Source organism: Ictidomys tridecemlineatus, chromosome 16, assembly GCF_052094955.1.
Source record: "Ictidomys tridecemlineatus isolate mIctTri1 chromosome 16, mIctTri1.hap1, whole genome shotgun sequence".
NCBI classification, from domain to species: Eukaryota; Metazoa; Chordata; class Mammalia; order Rodentia; family Sciuridae; genus Ictidomys; species Ictidomys tridecemlineatus.
The window spans coordinates 43,522,270-43,542,851 of record NC_135492.1 but is presented as its reverse complement, the minus strand read 5'-3'; the positions used below and the strand labels follow the sequence as shown (position 1 = coordinate 43,542,851).

The 20,582-nt window shown below is 35.2% G+C and overlaps 1 protein-coding gene across 9 annotated transcripts in view; it reads left to right on the top strand.

The window, feature by feature from the left end:
• Grm7 (glutamate metabotropic receptor 7) overlaps positions 1-20,582 on the top strand; it is an 825,658-nt gene that overhangs the window by 264,462 nt on the left and 540,614 nt on the right. For all 9 annotated transcript variants that reach the window (XM_078033535.1, XM_078033532.1, XM_078033530.1 and 6 more), the window contains exon 2: positions 17,405-17,621. In XM_078033535.1, the coding sequence (XP_077889661.1) occupies positions 17,405-17,621 (217 nt within the window). The remainder of the gene's footprint in view (positions 1-17,404; positions 17,622-20,582) is intronic.

Below are 20,582 nucleotides of genomic sequence, written 5' to 3'. Positions count from 1 at the left end.
AGGTATTTGGAGTTTAGTAGTTCTTGAGATTTCTATTTGTGTATTTTCTATCTATTCTTATACATGTGCAATAATGTGCATTAGAAAAATTTTATGTAATGTATTAGTTTGGAAGAGTAATTATTATAATAGGAGAAGAAATAAAATTAATTTAGAGAAGTATTAATTCTCTTTATTTCATCTTCTGGCCACATGCTTTTCTCTGGATGTAAATCAAGTGGAATTATAGATTCTACCCTCAAGCTTCTCTGGTTTCTTCAAAGGAACCCCACTTCCTCATTACTCTTCACTGAGAAACACTTTTCTTTGCTCTCTGGCTGGAGGAAATCTGCCTTCTCTCTCACTGTTAGCTTAAATAGCATCTCTTGGTTGTATCTTTTCCAAGCTTCTGGCATTCAATAGTTGTTCTCTTCTCAGTAATGTTTTATTATTTTATTTAGTGCTTTCTGAAGAACAGCAATCATGAGATGCTAAGAAATTATTAGGGGGTGGGGGGAGAAGGAGTTATGTTTCATATGTCCTTTGCAAAACTCCATATTCTATTCTCTCGTGAGAAACTACGCATGCATGCACTTAAGGAGCTCTCTATGCATGCTTTAAATAATTCCTGGGTGCCTACAAGAACATTTAGAGTCAGCCATTTAATTTATCTGTAATCCATAAAATTCACAGATTAAAAAAAAATTAGGGCTGGGGTTGTGGCTCAGCAGTAGAGCACTCACTTAGCACGTGCGAGGCCTTGGGTTTGATCCTCAGCACCACATAAAAATAAATAAAATAAAGGTATTAAAAAATTTAAAAATGGGTCATCCACTACTAGTGTGGGGTATGGTGTTATCTGAATTAAGTAATAAGGAATTATTTAGCAAATAAAAATCTTATGAATCATCTTTTTTATATTAGCAATTAGACATTAAAGTTTGCCTAGAGTTTGAGGCAGACAAAAACTAAAAATAAAAGAGCCTAGTTTATCTTCTTTTTGTAAGAAAACAAAGAGTAAATAAGGAATTTTTTCAAGTCAGCCTATTTCTTGGAATCAATAGATCCATGCAGATTTAACCTCATTTTGTAGAACATCTACATCTGAAGCCTTATACAATGAGAACAAATGTGCCTGAGGCTCTGCCTGACCCTGACAGTGGCCTCTGAATCATTAAGAAAAGTTTGCATCAGGTTCAGTAGCACATCTGTGAAATACACTTCATTGTCTATTAACTGGAATTCATATAGATCATACCAGGCAGTTGACTAGAATATACAATTAATTCTATTACTCTATGTTCAACCATACTAAATAATCAAGACTTTTTCTTTTTTATCACTGAAACTTTTTTTTGTAGTGAACTTTTATAAGTTCAAATCATTGTTACTGATGGATATATATATATATATATATATATATATATATATAAACACTAAAAAATATGTTTACTTGATTTAAAATGTGTATATTTATTTATACTAGAATGTACTAACAAAGGTGAAGATGGCTCTGAAAAAACTAATTGGGAAACTGCAATTGTGGCTCAGTGGCAGAGTGCTTGCCTTGTATGTATGAGGCACTGGGATGATCCTCAGCACCACATAAAAATACAAGGATGTGTCCATCTACAAAGACTTAAAAAAAAAAAAAAAAAACCCTATTTGAGCTGAGCTGGGCTGGGCTGGGCAGGGTACATGTCTGTGATCCCAGAGGCTTGGAAGGCTGAGATAGGAGGATCACAAGTTCAAGGGCAGCCTCAACAACTTAGTGAGGCCCTAAGAAACTTAGTGAGATTCCAAGCAACCCTGTCTCAAAATAAAAAATAAAAAGGGGGCTGGGGTTGTGGCTCAGCAGTAGAGCATTTGCCTCGCATGTGTGAAGCACTGGGTTCAATTCTGAGCACCACATATAAATAAATGAATAAAACGAAGGTACATCAACAACTAAAAAAATATTTAAAATAAATAAATAAATAAGGGATAAGAATGTAGCTTAATGGTAAAGTGCCATTGCGTTCAATTCCCAGTATGTAAAAAAAAAAAAAAAAGGAAGAAAATTATATGAGTTTAATTTCATTCCCTCCAGAAAATTTTATCTCTTCACTTTAAGAAGTCCCTCTGTTCTCATTGTGCACACTTCTTAGAAACCAGAAGATTGAAGGTGCCTGGGAACACAAGGAACTTTGATCATTGGTAAATATTGGAAACTAGGAGACACAATGTGGAAAGTACAGAGGGTCTACAACACATGAAATCCAGCTTCTTCTCTTATTTTCCTTTTGTGATCATGGCTTATGATTGTGACTGTCCTTCACATCTATCTCTATCCCAGTGGTCCTCAGCTGTAACAAGTTTGCTCTCCCTTCTGCAAGAAAAGGGATAATATGTGTATTTACTTATTTATGTATTTATAATTTTTTTCCCTGGTACTGGGGATAGAACCCAAGGGTGCTTTACCACGGAGCCATATCTGCAGCCCCTTCCCTCTTCCCACTTTTTTTTTTTATCTTGAGACAGGGTCTTTCTGAGTTGTATAGGGCCTTGCTAAATTGCTGAGGCTGGCTTTGACCTTGCTTTCTTCCCTCCTCAGCCTCCTGAGTCACTGGGATGGCAAGCATGTGCCACCATGACCAGCTGGTGTTTAGTTTTGTATCCAATGGAAGCAGGGCAGAGGTGTTGCTACACATCTTACATTTCACAAAATGGTTTTTCTTCCTCACCCTGCCATAAAGCATCATCTGGCCAAAAATGTCAATAGTACTGAGGCTGAGGAGCCCTGCAATACAGAGTTGGTGTTCATGTTGCTAGAAAACTACCTCAAAAATCAGCCTTCAGTGCTTGACTAACCAAACTTCTATACAGGAGATTCTGGGCCTGGGGCCTGAAAAAGATGTAGAGTATATTTAACAAAGAAGAAAAATGTTGGAGAAACCATTTGTAGAATTTTGTTTCTTCCTATAGGGCTGACTATAAGGATGAATACTAAGTTGTGGACCAAGAGACATTTCTTAGACAATTAAGATCAGAAAGGAACCTAAAGTCATAAATATCATTTTTCCCTTTTTCTTCTCTCCACTCCTCTAGGAAATTGTGTACCTGTGATGTCTGTGGCACTGTGATGGGAGCAAAGGCCTCCATTGTACTGAATTTTTTTGTCAAATATTATAAACATATGGGTGACCACATCTCTACAGTCTACCTCAGAGAGCTTGTTTATGCACTATTCACATACATGGACCCCCCCAAATTTATAACCAGGAAGCCTATCTAAGCAAACAGCATCAGACAAAACATGTGGTGTGTTAGTGTGGCATGTAATGTACAGGTCTATATCCTGTGGTGTCTCTTGGACTAAAATAATTAACCCTGTTTTATGGATAGGGAAGTTGTGGAGAGTTGGTCTAGCTTGGTGGAGCCATATGTATTCTTGCTATTTAACTTCTATTAATTACTTTTCCCCTTATTTTCTGTGTTCCTTAAGAAATGGCATCAAATGGTTTTAAAGTGATATTTTATCTCTATTTCTGCTCCTGGTATTTACCAACTCTGACTTGTATAAGATAACAGTGTTTCTCCACCTTTTCCTGGAAAACCATTCTCCTCCCTTCTCCCCCCTTCCTTCTCTTCCTCCTCCTCCTCTTCTTTTCCCCCATCCTCCTCTTCTCTCCTCCTCCTCCTCCTCCTCCTCCTTCTCCTCTTCCTCCTCCTTCTCCTCTTCCTCCTCCTCCTCCTCCTCCTCCTCCTCCTCCTCCTCCTCCTCCTCCTCCTCCTCCTCCTCCTCCTCCTCTTCTTCTTCTTCTTCTTCTTCTTCTTCTTCTTCTTCTTCTTCTTCTTCTCCTTCTTCTTCTTCCTCTTCTTCTCCTGTTCCTCTTCTCCTCTTCCTCCCCTTCTTCCTCCTCTTCTTACTCATCCTCTCCTTCTTCTTCATCAGTACCATCATTTGTTCTCAGACATTTTAGTAAAAACAAGGTTCTTTCTTCTCTGCATTCTTTCCTTACTTTAGTGTTGCATTTCACTTGTGCACCCAGGTCTGGATCAGGCCATATGAATCCTCCTGAGCCAATCTCTTGGCTCAATGAATTTTGTGTTCTGATTAGTCAAGGTCTATCCCAGGTGCCAACATGTAGATCCTGAAGAATTTTATCTCTGTCTAAACTACAGACATCAGGGTTGAGGAGAGGGGTTTCTCAAGGCAAATAAGGAAGCCCTAGCCCTAAGAATGGCCAGTTTTGTGGTATGAGGAAAAAGTGTTAGTATGACACTAATATTTTTGCCTATTACAAATATAGGCAAATTTTTTTCATTTTTTTTGAAAAAAATCCATGAGAATATACATGTAGTGTTCTTTACAACTCAATGCCTAGTACATAAAGACATAATAAACAATAATAATACAAACAGTAACAGCTAGCATTCTTATAAACATGTACCGTCTCAAATATGACTTACAGCCAGGTGTGGTGATACATGCTTGTAAACTCAGTGACTTAGAATCACAAGTTTGAGGATGGCCTTGGCAATTCAATGAGACCCAAAGTAACTTAGTGAGATCCTGTCTCAAAATTAAAAAAAAAAAAAAAGTTAGCTAGGGATGTGACTCATTGGTTAAGTGCCCCTGAGTTCAATCTCCAGCACCAAAAAAAAAAAAAAGACTTAAAATTCACACACAAAAATGACTTCTTAGATCACAAGAAAATGTTACATATCATCCATAGAATATTGAAGGTGATTGGCATGAAATTAAAGAAATAAAGATGTGGGAAAAGAGCTGCAATTATTAATGATAATCCCCGTCATGAATAATGTAAAGTTGTATAAAACTACAGATTTCAAATAATTCAAAAGTTTTAGTGTTTCTTTAGTACTTAGGAATAAATAATACTACCCAAAATTGGAATTACTGCCTTTTTGTCCTAGTATGAGTAGAGATGGTATCAATGGAGGATGTAATTATAAATTGAAGAGAGTAATGCTTCAAAGAATGAGACTGAAAAAATTATCCACCCCATTTTCTCTTTTGGGGAGATTCATACCAATAAAGCTTAATAAGAACTAAAAGTGAAATTACTGCTAACTGTGAACTTAATAGTGCCCCACTGGGAGTTCATTAATATCACTACAGGTACACTGAAGCATTATCTTAATTGTGCATTATACTTTCAAAAATTGTCTTTTACAAATTTTGTGGAAGCTGCCCTTTGCTGCAAGGGTTAGTACATTTTGTATTACCTTCCCTAGCTGTGCAAATTCCCCAGGAACAAAGGGACCTCATTCTCCTTTCCAAAAATAAGATGTTCTCCAGATGCCACCTTTATATCATAAGCAAAAAGGCTGTAATATAAAGATGAAGAAGGACCAAATCCAGATACTTCCAGTTTAAAAAAAATAAATAGAACTCTCCCCTAACTTACTTGAATACTCTCAAATGTATTTTGATGAGAACCAAGTTTGTGCTGGCGTGGTTTTGGCAATTTGAATTTTTAAAACATTTGTATTAACGTAATTGAGAACACATCTGGACATGGTTCTTTGGTTATTTTTAACAGATGTTGACAATAAGATGATGCCTAAGGGAGTGTGTTTCCAAGCCTAGGAGATCTCTTTCCAAGTAGCAGTCGACTATGTAGTAATTATGGGATATAATTTAATTTAGAAGGGCTCAATCTGTCAACACTCAGAATGTGATAATGTATTACACACTTATATTGTTTGATTTTTGTACGTTGTATGTAGTAGAAATAACACAGAATTATTTTCTCTAGATCTGTTGAATATATTCCATCTTTTGTTTGTTGTTATTGTAAACATGTACATACTTTCCCATTTTGATTTGAGGGTAGCAATGTTAAGGTAAGATTAACTGGGGACCTGAGACCCCACACTCTCTCTTTTCTTCCTGTGGCTGACAACTTGGTTCCTGAGGCAAAAGAAGTCCAGGAGATGGCAGGGCAGGACCAAGTTGTTTGAAATGACTGATCCCACAAGGCAGCAGACTGACACCTGAGGCACTGTAAGATACATGCTAGAGTGGTCAGGAAAGAGACCTACATATAACAATAGGGGTTGGCTCCTAAATGCCACACATGGTCCCTTTACTTTTGCAATTCCATGCAGCTTTCCCTGTCCTATATTCCAATGAGGAAGAAAATCCCAGGAAAATTTTTCCAAGAAAAGAAAGAGTGAGAACAACTAATTCTGCCAGGGCCTAGGGCTTGCCAACCCTCCCTAGTATTACCTAGTATTACCTAGTACTGCAGTTCTCTCTGGCCACAACAGCTGTGTGAGGGCACAACAGAGGACTCTGTTGTCTTCAGATTATGCCATTTATTTGTAATTCTCTTTTTATTTTTTTGTTTTAATTAGTTACTCATGACAGTACAATGACCTTGACATATCATACATTTGAATCAGATGGGATATGATATCTCATTTTTCTTTTCTTTTTTAAAATTTGTTTTAATTAGATACACATGACAGTACAATGACCTTGACATATCATACATTTGAATCAGATGGGATATGATATCTCATTTTTCTTTTCTTTTTTAAAATTTGTTTTAATTAGATACACATGACAGTACAATGATCTTGACATATCATGCATTTGAATCATATGGGGTATAATTTCTCATTTTTCTGAGTGAACAGGTTGCAGAATCACATTGGTCATGCAGTACATTATGCCATTTATTCATTTACTGGCTCACTCCAATTCTGTCCCCAGTAGAGAGCTGTCCAGTGCTGAAGCAATGACGAACAAGGTCCTTGCCCTCCATGAGGTTAAGTACTGTCAAGAAAGACAGAGAATAATAAGTATATAATTATGCACATAATTGTTTAATTAGAGTTGTGAAGCTTGTTACCAAAGAAAGCTGCCATATCCCAGAAGAACTCATCAATTGACCTTTCTATACACTCCATGATTTCTAGGCCAAATATTGGAGACTTTAGGGGAGTAGCCTAGAGTGTCCTCAAGTGGTTAGTGTGTGCCCCTTGTTGGATGTAATTTAATTTTTCTTTATTCTCTTTGTTCACCAAAATAATTGAAGTATTCCAATCACTTGTATTGGTGAGATTTTAATATTCATCTCTCAAAAGTGTTTACAAAATACTTTGTGGCATGAGTTACTTAGATGTCCATTTTAATTATATTTGAAGTTGGTTTTCCTCTAACTTTAGCTCTTAGGTTTAAGAATTCTTTGAACAACACATTTTCATGAACATTTTGAAGATTAAATTAGGAACAAAGAGAATTGGTCTTTTTTATGTCTTAAAAGTAAGAAATGAGTTTGGGAAATGTTACATCTAATGACTCAAAAATGATCATCTATATTGCTGTTTTTATTCTGTTTGCTTTTTGATTAATTTAAAATGGTCACAAAAGCTGACTTCATACATTTTTTAAGATGTTGATGGACCTTTATTTTATTCATTTATGTATATGTGGTGCTGAGAATCGAACCCAGTGCCTCACACATGCTAGGCAAACGATCCACCACTGAGCCACAACCCCAGCCCAACTTCATACGTTTTTAATGACTATTCAGAGACATGAGAATTGCTCATGTCTGTCTTAAAATTCAGTTACTTGAAGGTATATTATGTTGTGTGCTTGCATGATTATGTCAAAATGAACAACAATATTATGTATAAACATAAGGAACTAATAAAAAAGAAAATAATTTATATATGAACAGAGAATTTTGTAAGCCATCCAAGAAGATGAGATATCCATTTATATTGCTCACAGTCTTTTTGTGTGGATATAATTTTGTATAAACATGAGTAATAGTAATAATAATATGCAAGTATACACTTTTATTCTTAACACACTGCTTATTTATTTGCCTATCAAATAGAAAAAAATTGAGGCCTTGTCTATGAGATATAAAAAATAGTTCCTTCATGCATTAAAGTATAAAAGCTAAAAAACAATTATGCAAATGTATTGTCATGAATTCTAGGTGACAATATGTACAATTAACAGGACAGAAGACCCTTCTTTACCCTGAAAATCTAGAAGCAGCAAAGTAATATATAGATAAAATAGATCATAAGTTTGTATACAAACATACAACGAATAATAAAAATTACACATTCCGCTTTCATCTTTGAATATATAAAATCATTTTAGAGGCATAATGGCTTTTTGTATATTAAGTTGTTTAAGTAAGGAATCATAAGAAGTTGAAAATGTTAAGTAAATAAAAAATTAGTTTCTATGAAAATATGGTAGTATTCATTAATGTAGTGCAGGATATTGAAAAACAAGAGGCACATATGCATGTCTAAAGATTGAAAATTCCCTAATCAAAGTTTACTTTTTCTTTCTCACAATTTCTTTAAATTATTAAGATAAAAATAATTCAGATGTGGACAATATGTCCATGTACATATATGTTTGTCATAAGCTTATATGATAGGCATCCATCCATGAGGATGGGGAGCAATGAGGCATTTATTAAACTCAGTGATAAGAATCATTAAATATGAAAAAGAAGGAATTCATTGTTGAGGTATATTTCATGCTTCTGACACATTTGAAATTATCTTCTTGTTATGGCCTCAAAAGAAATTAAAGGGACACTGAAGAGGAAGAGTTATTATTGTTAAGTCTGACCAAAATTTCACCTGGATTGCATTTTTTTGTAGTTTATTCACAGAGTGTTTTTTAGATTCTTAGATGATATTATGAACTTCTACCAACAATTAGTTGTTAAAACCAGTGAAAATTTGAGTATCTCATCACATTTTCTCTTTACCATATTGAACACATCAGAGTACTAGAGGAAAAGTGTTGGCCCCACGATGATGTTAGAAGGATCACAGTGTCCAGAAGTGGTGACACACAGCTTTCTCCAGTTGTAAATTAACCTGAAGGATCAATATAAAAATGGCAAGTTTGGTTTAATTAGTGCTTCAAGTTATTTAGTGTAATAGAAGTAAAAATAGTCTATATACTGATTTGAGAAGAAGAAAAAAATTCCCTAGAGAAAAAAAAATTGATTTCTGCAGAAGAGGAAACTTAGGTGTGAGAAAATTAATTGCAGACGAGAGTATAAATTCATTCATAGGTTCTCTGAGTCTGTATAATATTGTAATGTATAGTGAAGTCTCTCCAAGGAAATAAATCTGTTTTCTTCTCTAAATAAGATACTAGAATTATATATATGCACTAGAGCAAATCGGTGACATAACTGAATTTGTAAAGATAATTTCACAAATAATGTATTAGCAATTATTTTTTTTAAATCTTACACCAAAGGTTCAGGCTTTAAAAACAACAACAACAACAAAAATGGGGTGATATCAAGGAAACAATTGACAAAGTAGAGACAGCCCATGAAATGTGAGTACATGTTTGCAGTTTCTATATCTAGGATGTTAATAAACACATATAAAGAACTCACAGAACTCAATAGCACCAAGTCAAATAACCCAATTAAAATGTAAGCAGATAAAAAAAATGTGGCATCTATACACAATGGAGTACTATGCAGCAATAAAAAATAAAAAATGACAAAATCATAGAATTTGCAGGGAAATGGATGGCACTAGAGCAGATTATGCTTAGTGAAGCTAGTCAGTCCCTAAAAAACAAATACCAAATGTCTTCTTTGATATAATGAGAGCAACTATGAACAGAGCAGGGAGGAAGAGCAGGAAAAAAAGACTAACATTAAACAGAGACATGAGATGGGAGGGAAAGGGAGAGAAAAGGGAAATTGCATGGAAATGAAGGGAGACCCTCATTGCTATACAAAATTACATATAAGAGGTTGTGAGGGGAATGGGAAAATAAACAAGGAGAGTAATGAATTACAGTAGATGGGGTAGAGAGAGAAGATGGGAAGGGAGGGGAGGGGGGATAGTAGGGGATAGGAAAGGTAGCAGAATACAACAATTACTAATAGGGCATTATGTAAAATTGTGGATGTGTAGCCGACGTGATTCTGCAATCTGCATTTGGGGTAAAATTGGGAGTTCATAACCCATTTCAATCTAATGTATGAAATATGGTATGTCAAGAGCTTTGTAATGTTGTGAACAACCAATAAAAAATAAAAAAATAAAAAAGATTTATATGAAAAAATAAATAAATAAATAAAAATAAAAAATAAAATGTAAGCAGAGGACCTTGTTATGGTTTAGATATGTGGTATCTTCCAAAAGCTCAAGTGTGAGACAATGCAAAGATATTCAGAGTTAAAATGAATATGAGAGGTATAAACTAATCAGTATGGTAATCCACTGATATGAATTACTGAGTAGTAATTGTAGGCAGGTAAGATGTTGCTGGAGGAGTCCAGTCATTGGTAGCATGCCTTGGAGATTTTCTGTCCCTGGTGAGAGCCCTCTCTGCTTCCTGGTTGCTGTGTCCTGAACAACTTTCTTCTGACATACCCTTGAGCCATAAAGTTCTTCCTTACCTAGGGCCTAGTGCTATTGAGTCATCCAACTGTGGATGGAACCTCTGAAATCATCAACCAAAATAAACTTCCTCCACTAAGTTCTTCTTGTCAGGTCTTTTGGTCACAGCAATTCAAAACTAACTAAAACAGACATGAATAACTATTTCGCCAAAGAAGACAAAGAAATGGCCAACCAGTATATAAAACTGTGTTCACCATCCTTCATCAGCAGAGAATACAAATCAAAACCACAATAAAATATCACCTATGCCTGTTGAGTATTATCAAACAAACAAACAAAAATAAAGACAAAAGACATCAAGTGCTCAGGGCCCTAAATTGGTGGGGAAAAAAAATTCTGAGGTACCTGTCTTTCTCAAAAGAAAGAATGAAAATTTGTAAGATTAAAAGTATATAGTATGCTAAAAAGAATATAAAATGGTAAAGTATTTCAATCACAGAGAGAAAAATTCTTCATTGGTATCAAACAATGCAGGGAGAATAACACAATAAAAGGAAAAAAGATTTTGTAAACTGTGCTGCTTTCTAACATGATGGTATCTTGTTTTTGTGGGGATTGTGGGGGGAGAGCATAGTAGGGGAGTTATGCTGGTGATTGAACTCCGGCCTCACCAATGCTAGGCAGCACTCAGCTATTGAACTATACCCCCAGACCTTATCATTTCTCTTAGAGAGGAATTATAGCTGCCAGGCAGATTGGCTAACGCTTATAATCCCACTGACTCAGGAGGTTGAGTCAGGAGGATCACAAGTTTGACAACAGCCTCAGCAACTTAGTGAGGCCCTAAGCAACTTAGTGAGAACCTGTCTCAAAATTTTAAAAATGAAATGGGTTGGGGTATAACTCAGTGGTAGATCACCTCTGAGCTCAATCCCCAGTAGCAATTATGATGATGGTAATAATGAGGAATTATAGCAAGTGCTTAGGAATAAAAACAATAATAATGAATTATAGCACGTGCTTAGGAATAAAAAGTTTAGGAGAATTTCAGATTTGCCACTCACATATAACCTTAGAACTGTTTTTTTAAAAAAACCTTTTTTTTCAATTGTAAATGGACATAATACCTTTATTTTATTTATTTATTTTTATGTGGTGCTGAGGATCCATCCCAGAGCCTCACACATGGGAAGCAAGCGCTAAGCCATAACCCCAGCCCCTTAGCACTGGTTTTTGATCTTTCTCTTCCGTACATTCTAAAGTCAGAAAAACTGAAATTAGTTGGATGGGTTTTGTGAGGATCATAATAAGATTATTCATTACAATACTTAGTATAATTCCTCATGAGAAAAAGCCAAGTGATACTTATATTATTTTAATTTTTATTCACAGGATAGCTTTACCTAGATTTTATGGAGAAGTGCCATTCTATATCCCAAGTAGAATAAGTATGCTCTACATTGATAGCAAGTGTAAAGGAAGGGTTTTTAGGAAGTGTGGTGGAAGACAATAAGAGAGATTGAGCAAGTGTTCCCAGAGCATTATATAGAGGGAGAGCCAAGCTTGGTGGCACAGGCCTGAAATCCCAGCAGTTCACAAGGCTGAGGCAGGAGGATCACAAGTTCAAAAGACAGCCTCAACTTAGCAAAGCCCTAAGCAATTTATCAAGACTGTATCTCAAAATTTAAACAGGACTAGGGAGGTAGCTCAGTGGTTAAGCACTGCTGGGTTCAAACCCTGGTACAAAAAAAGAGAGAGAAAGTTAGAAACACATTTATATGTAAAGAGAGACATTGAGCCAGAGGATCTAGAAGTTTTTGGTTTTTTGTTTGTTTGTTTTTTGTTTTTCAATTCTGAAAGTCTCAATCTAAAAAAAAATAGAATTTTTAGCTAAGTTTCTTCATTGACAAAATAAAATTTTAAATGATAAACTTAATTCTTCTCTGGACTATATAATTTTTCAAGGTAAGAGGATAAATTCTAATTTTAAAATGCTCACTGTTGAGAAACAGGAAATGGGAAAACAATCTCCCCACCATCTCATTCTCAAAATTCTACACTATATAATTAGTAAATAAAACTAAATGAATTACTATAACTTACATGAAAATCCCAAGAAAATAAAGTGTAAGTTATTAAAAGTAATAACAGTTTTAATAAGGATACAAGTCAAAAAACATGCAAAAACCAATAGATTCTTACATGCCAGCAATAGAGAGATAACAAACTCGTAATATTTTCTCATTGCAAGATGCAATGAAAATTATAATTACTTAGAGACGAATTTAACAAGTAATGTGTAATACTCACATTTAAAGAATTACAAAATTTTACTAACAAAAGAATAAACAAGTGAGTGAATGAAAACAGTTATTTTCCCTTGAGGGAAAACAAAATACTGTAAATGTTTCAATTCTGCCTAAATTAATTTATGGCTATAATGTAATTCTCATCAACAATCTTAATAGACTTCTTTTGAACTTGAAAAAACTTATTCTAAAGTTTATTTGGAAAACTAAGCATATGTGATTTGTCATTTTTTAAAAGAAAAGTTGAAAAGAAGAGGAAGGGATAATATTGCAAATAATATATGCTTGAAATACTCTATGCTTGTAAGAACTAAAATAGTAAAATGCTGGCCCAAGATTTAGAATACAGAAAAGAGGAATAATAAAAGATACACCCCACCCAAAGGCCCACCACTGTTTGAGAATTGTCAGTAAAGAATGAATAATTACCTAATAGATGGTATGGGACAAGTAGCTACCCATTCAAGTGCAAAAAGATACATATTACTATTCTACCTTATGTGACAACCCAAAGTAATTTCCATGAAGAGAAAGATTTCAGTGAGGGTCAGAGATACTTCTGTCACTTGGAAAAAACAGAGTCTTGAACATGTCCAAGGAAGGATGCGTACATGTGTACAAGGGACTTGATCAGGTCTGAGGATTTTGTTTTGACTTCTAATGATAGTGAAGCTTGAAAAGGGTGTTAAATAGTCAACCAGAATATTATGCAACCAGAAACAGAGGTGGGAGAAAAAGAGAGGAGGGAAGAAGAGACCAAGATTCAAATTCTCATAATGAATAACATATGTATGCATAGCCAAATACACAAACAAGGACAATAAAAAAGATATAACAAATGTTAAAAGGCATGCAGGAATTAACATTAACTGATTTTCTTGGTTTTTATTCTCTGTATTTTTTTGTAAATAATATTTATTGTTAGTTTCCTAAGTAAAAGCATGTAGAGTAAGCTATGTATACTTCCAAAGCTTGGAGACTCAATCATTAACAAAACCATTCTTGTGTGATGATAGGCCAATTTTTATGAAATGAGAAAAAAGAAAAACAATATGACATTTTATCTATATGATAAATATAAAAAATTTTCAAGTTTTCTAAATGGAAAAGGAGCCTCATGAAGGGACATAATGTCTATTATCTATAGCTGGAAAATCATTACACTGAATTGTTTCTATTAAAAGATCAGTTCTTGACTTTGATAGGAGATTGGCATGAAGGGAGGGTTTTAATAGTAGAAAGAGAAAGTATCTCTAGGTATCAAGGACAGAGCAGAAGTTAATCACTATAGTTGACTAATAATCACTTGGCCAGTTGTATATACCAGTTGTAACCCACACCTCCAAATAATGATGGTGGAGACTTAAACATTAGCTTGGAAACAAGTGTCCAAATAAGAAGCATCATGGCTAAATATTTTCCTAGGTTACATAAACCTTTCCAGTCCTTCATCTCTCTTACTGGAAGAGATATCTTTGTAAATTTATATTGTTATCTCAGAAATGAAATTCATTTATTCTTTCATTTCTTACTCTAGCATCATTATATGTGTAATATAGAAACAAGTATCATCAAATGGAGAACCTGTGCATGATCCTAAAGGGAAACATAGGTCTTAAGCCAGTAGATATTGCTTATTTACACTGGAAGGGACAACCATAGAGAGCAGTCATTAATCTGCTTCACTGGGATTTTCATTATAAAATTTTGGGGCACAGTTTAGAAAATTCATTTACATTGAGGCCTTTCCAATTATGATGTTTTGCAGCAGCTACATTAATGTAAATTCAAATAGAATGCTGAGTGTATCTTTATTAGCACTGTTTCCAAGGTGGAAGGGTTTTTGGCAGGAATGGCATCTGTGCAAAAGTACAAAGCTTTTGCATTCCCATAAGTTGAAATTCATGGAAAAGGATTGACATGCTTGGCTTCTTCCCTTTTTACTTCTTGTGAGGAGAAGGCTCTTTTCCTCCCTCCCTCCCTTTTCTCTCAAAGTCTTTATTCATTAGATTTCCTTGACTCATACTTAAACCTCTGAACTATAAACAACACTTATTCTATAAAAATATTTGCATGCATTTCTACCAAGGAATTTAAATAAAATGTCTAAACAGAGTCTAAGAATGACTAACAAAATAACTTTTAATGACTATTTAGTCTGTGCTGTGGGCAGAAATCAGCCTGGACTTCCATAATGTACTGGTTTTCCTCATGTTCTGATTATTATTAAAACATCGTAGTAACAGTTTAGTAAAATTAAGAGTTTAGACATTTGCAGTGTTTGAGTAGGGATCTCTACAACTTTATGACCTAAGACAGGCTCATATTCTTCTTCTTTTTTTCATATTCTTCTCTTAATTCTTTACTTCTTTTGTCAAAACAAGTTGATAATAGAGTTGCATTATATAGTATAGTGTAAAAATAGAATAATATGATATAATAAGTGTAGTAATTGGATAGTATGATATAGTATAGTGTTGATATAGCATAGTGATGGAATAGTATGAAATAGTTTAGCATTGATATAGAATAGCATAGTAATGGGATAGTATGATGTAATACACTTTAGTAATAGAATAGCATGTGATACAGTAATGTAGAAATAGAATAATATGATATAGTGTAATGTAGTAATAAAGTCGTCTGCTATAGTTTAGTAGAATAATAGAATAGCATGGTATAGTATAGTCTTGATTTAGTATACTGTACTGATAGAATAATTGCTCAGGTAAAGATCCATTAAGAGACATTGAGACCTCCTCATTCTGCATTGGCTTTGAGTCAGGGGCAGTGAGCCATCCCCTGACTGTCTGTAGAGTAGAACTGCAACACAGTTCTGATACAAGGAAAATAGTGGTGGGTGATATGATGTCAAGGCAGCATGACTTGACTTTGAAGCTGAAGAGTGAAGAAATGATCTTTAAAGAAGTGATAACCAGCCTTAAACATTGTCATATGGATACATTCAGCCAAAAGACAAAAAGAGAAAAATGCAAAAAGGTTAATATTGAAGAGCATGCAGGGCTCAAAGGGTCATTTTAACTTTAGCTTTGGCATGTTGGGGCCAAACTAGATTGACTGTTGAACACAATCTGCACACGGATTATAACTGGATTTTGGATATCTGAGAAATCATTATGATAAATCAGGGTTAAGTCCTGAAAGAGTTTTCAAGCAGAATATTGTTAGAGTTGATTGTTCTTACATACAAATTATACTAATAATACTTTAATACTTGCTGGAGCTAAGAGAAAGAATGGTGTGTGTGTGTGTGTGTGTGTGTGTCTGTGTGTGTGTGTGTGTGTGTCTGTGTGTGTGTGTGTGTGTGTGTATGTTTAGTGTATTGTAGAAGTAACTAGCATAGGGTTCCTGGCATTAGTTTCCAAACAAGATTCCTCATCCAGGCCTATTTTTGGGGTTGCCTTAGGTTGTTTGAGAGTGTAAGCAAGTCTTTTTAAATGCAATTTCTTTATTTACATAATTTGATTTGGCTAAAATCAAGGTATCAAGACTACTCACGTAATCATATCACTTATGCTCCTAAAAAAGAGATACTACCTGGGCTAAGGGAAGCCATTTGATTGTTAATCAGTGACCTTCTGTTACAGGGCATGGGCCCACACAAAGCTGAGGCAGTCACAGAGACCCTCCCCCTCTTTAACCCTTGTTTGCAATCAGGCCAAAAGGATTTCAGGCATGTTTTTTGGAGTAACAGGCATGAGTTTATTAGAAAGAATAGGAAAGGGGAAAAGAGGGAGAAGAGTGGGACCTCCCAGAGAGAAGAGGGACAGTGTGTCTCTCCTCCCCTCCAGTTTAATTGGGGATCCCAGAGAAGTTTCCAGAGAGTCTCCTCCAGGTCGACCTCTTATCTTTTGAATGACAGCACAATGGTATCAGACTATCAATTCCCCACTGCTATGACCACTCTAGATCATTTTGGTCCAAAATGACTGGTTCTAACTGGGGCCTGTTCTTACAGATTTTATGGTTATTGGTGATTATCCTTATCACCCTAAGTTCCAGGATCTGGTGTATATAAGGGTCACAAAAGTCTCCCACTTCAGGGTAACTTCTGTTTTTCTTTTTGGCATTTTGGGCTTACATTTCTCCTGCAGGTAACAGAGTTTGCTGAGGAATATGGACTTAAGCCAGGCAGGGCTGCAGGGCTCTGGCTTCTTCTGAGCAAGAAATGCCTTTGCATGGGGCTGAGCTGCTTTGTGCCATTCTTGTGAAGACTCAATTAGACAATGCATGTAGCTTACTCGGATATTTCCTAGCAGGTCTCCAGGACTTAATCAGTGAAAAAATGGCTAATTATACTCCTAAATATTCGAAAGCTGTATCAACTAAACCAAGCTCTGAATACAGTCAAGTTAGGGTGTTATGCTTTTATTTCTATTGTTGTTAAGAAGGAAAGCATGAAAGGGAATATACAATATTGAGTAGAATGGGCATAAATGCTTTTCTCCTAACCAACCACAACCCTGACCTTGAAATTTTCATGCTATCATCAACCTTTCCTTCTAAGAGGGAAAATGAAAGGGCAAGACTTCAACAACACTTCTGTACTGCAAAGAAGTAGTCATAGTTAGATGGTCTAAGATGACATGAGGGTAATATGGCCAAACACATACCCCTTTTACTGTTCCTGCTCTGTACTTTGCGTAACCTGTCATAAATATTAGTGAGTTGCTCCTATCCTGACCATATGCTCTCTTGTGATGCTTTCTTTTTTTCAGATCCCTCAGATTAGTTATGCATCCACAGCACCGGAGCTCAGTGACGATCGGCGGTATGACTTCTTCTCCCGTGTGGTCCCACCTGATTCCTTTCAAGCCCAGGCCATGGTAGACATCGTAAAGGCCCTTGGCTGGAACTATGTGTCTACTCTCGCATCTGAAGGAAGTTATGGAGAAAAAGGTGTCGAATCCTTCACACAGATTTCAAAAGAGGCAGGTAGGAAGCAATTGCAGTCACCAAGTTGCCCTTTTCAAATGGCTTGTAGGGTTCCTTTTAGACGTTATTGAGTGAACACTACAGAGAGTCACCCCGTCTCACATTCACATTCCCAAAATCCTGCAAACCACAACTGTAACATCTTTGTTTATAATATGCTGCTATTTTCAGAGAGATTTTCAAAGGTGTGAAACTAAGGTCCTCTAAGTACCAGTAGAAATGAATAGAAGAAAATAGGTACTATAATTGATATCTTACTTCTATCAGATGATAGATTCCAGTCTATGTAGAAACCTGAGAATATGCTGGATGTGCCTCTGCATGGATACATTTCCAAAATGGGCAGAATGGTTTAGAATTAGGTGAACTGTATCACAGTTCCATTTTGATTGAAGACTAACAGTAATGCTGCTGAATGACTAAGACAAAACAAAATAAAATATCCAGATTGTACAATGTATTTAACCTTTTGGACTTTAGATTATTCTAATAAAGACAGTTTTATTTAGTGAAACTTAGGATTCTTTAATGTTTGTCTATTCAACTCAAATTGGAAGTAATAGGTTCAAATATTGGCTACTGGCAGGTTCTAGAAAATGAGACAAAATTCTCACTTTAGGAATTTTGACAATAAATATTAAGGTTTCCACATACTGAAATATTAGATATAGTAAATGTGTGTATGCGTGTGTGTGTGTGTGTGTGTGTGTGTGTGTGTGTTGTATATGTGGGTGTGTGTGCATGGTTGGAAATTTCTATATAGTTCTTATGCTCAAATAAGCTTAAATTCAGTTTTGTTTGTAAAAAATTTATTCACTTGAAATGCTTGTTGACTACTGTGGCTAATGGACTATAAATGTGAACAAATTAACAGGGCAAGAGAAATAGATTCCAAGGTAGGTGTGGTGGTACACACCTATAATCCCAGTGACTCAGGAGGCTGAAGCAGGGGGATTGCAAGTTTGAGGTTAGCTTGGACTTACTAAGACCATATCTAAATTTCAAATAATAATAATAATTGTGGTTATTATTATTATCATTATTCAAAGGGCTAGTAATAGAGCTTATTGGAAGAGCACCCCTGAGTTCAATCCCCAATATTGCAAAATTAATTAATTAATCATGAAGAAAGAAAGAGTTGTATTTGATGAGGAAAGATATCACAAGTTTTGAAGACAGAGCTTTGAGTATTTGACTCCCAGATAACATGTATATTAAGATATGTCTTTTTAAAAATATGGCTGATATATCTGCATGTGGCTGCTGGAAGAAAGGGGCTAAGGTTTGGTTGTAAATTTTATTTTTAATTCAGTGCATCCTTATTAGCTATTATTTCAAAATTCATCAGAGATTTGTGTCATCCTGAACATCATTTCTAGGTTTGACCACACACATTCACCCACCATCCTTGGTCCTGTTGGCTTGGTCTAGCATCTTCCTCCACAGCTCTTATCTTGTGTTAATATAATTTCTTCTTGTTTTTGCCCTTACTTTGTCCCTCAGGTTCTAACAGGAGACCCTGTCTGTCTCATTCATTACTATGGCCTCAACTGTTGTGTTCCTGATGGAGAAATATTGAGTGTAATTTAGTTAAAAACTTTCTGATTAGTATAGAATTCTTAACCTTGGCCTTGTGCCATGCTATGATTTATAGGATTCATTAACAACTGACTTCATGAGTCCCCAAAGATATACCTATTCATTTAGGATGACTGTTTTTATTTCTTTATTTATTTGAGTCCTGCTTTGATCACAATATGACTAGAGGCTGATAAGATCAAGAGAGAATATGGGTAAATATAGTAAGATAGAGCTCATAGATGAATCTCAGATACTCAATTGTAATACTGAACTTTGTACTGGATAAAGCAAAGAAAGAATTGTAATTGTTTTATTACAAACTTTATAGGTTTATAAGGTTAAAATCATTGCTGATTATTCAGTAAAGGATGGTTTTTCTTCCTTTAGGACCAAGTCATATCTTTGTTCTGAGTCTTTATAAAAGAGTGTATTCTAAAGACAGATCATTGATGTGGTTCATACAGTTATGTTTTCCTAGTGTTACTCTGTGGAAATTTAAGACACAATATCAGGGATTTCTAATTAATGACTTTGCAAAAATGAACAGCCCTTGTAATGTGGTCTGAACTCCCTCAGAATGTGTTTTTTATCCAATCATTCATTGAAATGTCCCAGTTCCAAAATAAAAATTGTATCTTAAGACATCATTTTGAATGAAATCCTTCAGTCTGAGAATATTTTCTCTTGGGGATGAGGATCAATTAAAAGCCATGTGCTGCTGTAGAAGTTTGAGAGAACACTGAAGGTTCAGCTTCAGGGGATGTCCTGAACATTAGTTCCTCATAGTATGATGGTACTTGGAGATATTCATAATAAAATTAATTGGAATTATATCATATGAGCAATTAATCTGAATAAATTAACTTATATACTTATATAATAAGAAATGACAGGGTGGGAAAGAAGGAGGGAAGGGGAAATTGTAATTTGTATCATACTCCATGTGAGTATGGCCTCAAAAAAGTGGGAGGTTCATTTGGTTTCATTTCTGTGGACCCTTTCAATGTGAGGATCTTGTGACTCCAAAGGTTATTCTAGTATTTAAAGATATGTATTTATATCCCATGACTTCTAAAAAATATATAATTATTTCCTCTGATATCTAGTGAAAGAAAGAGGAATATATGATATTTCTGAAAGAGAAGAGGGAAAACTTGCTCTATATTCTTACAGGTAAGGGATATGTTAATATTGATAACTAAACCCAGGCATCCTCTTACCTATTAACTACATCTCTGGTCTTTCTAGGACCTAGCTAAATTGCTAGAAGTCTTTCTAAGTTGCTGAGGCTGGCCTTGAACTTGCGATTCTATTGCCTCAGCCTCCTGAGTCACTGGGATTACAGGTTTGTGCTACTACACCCAACTGGTTGATGGAATA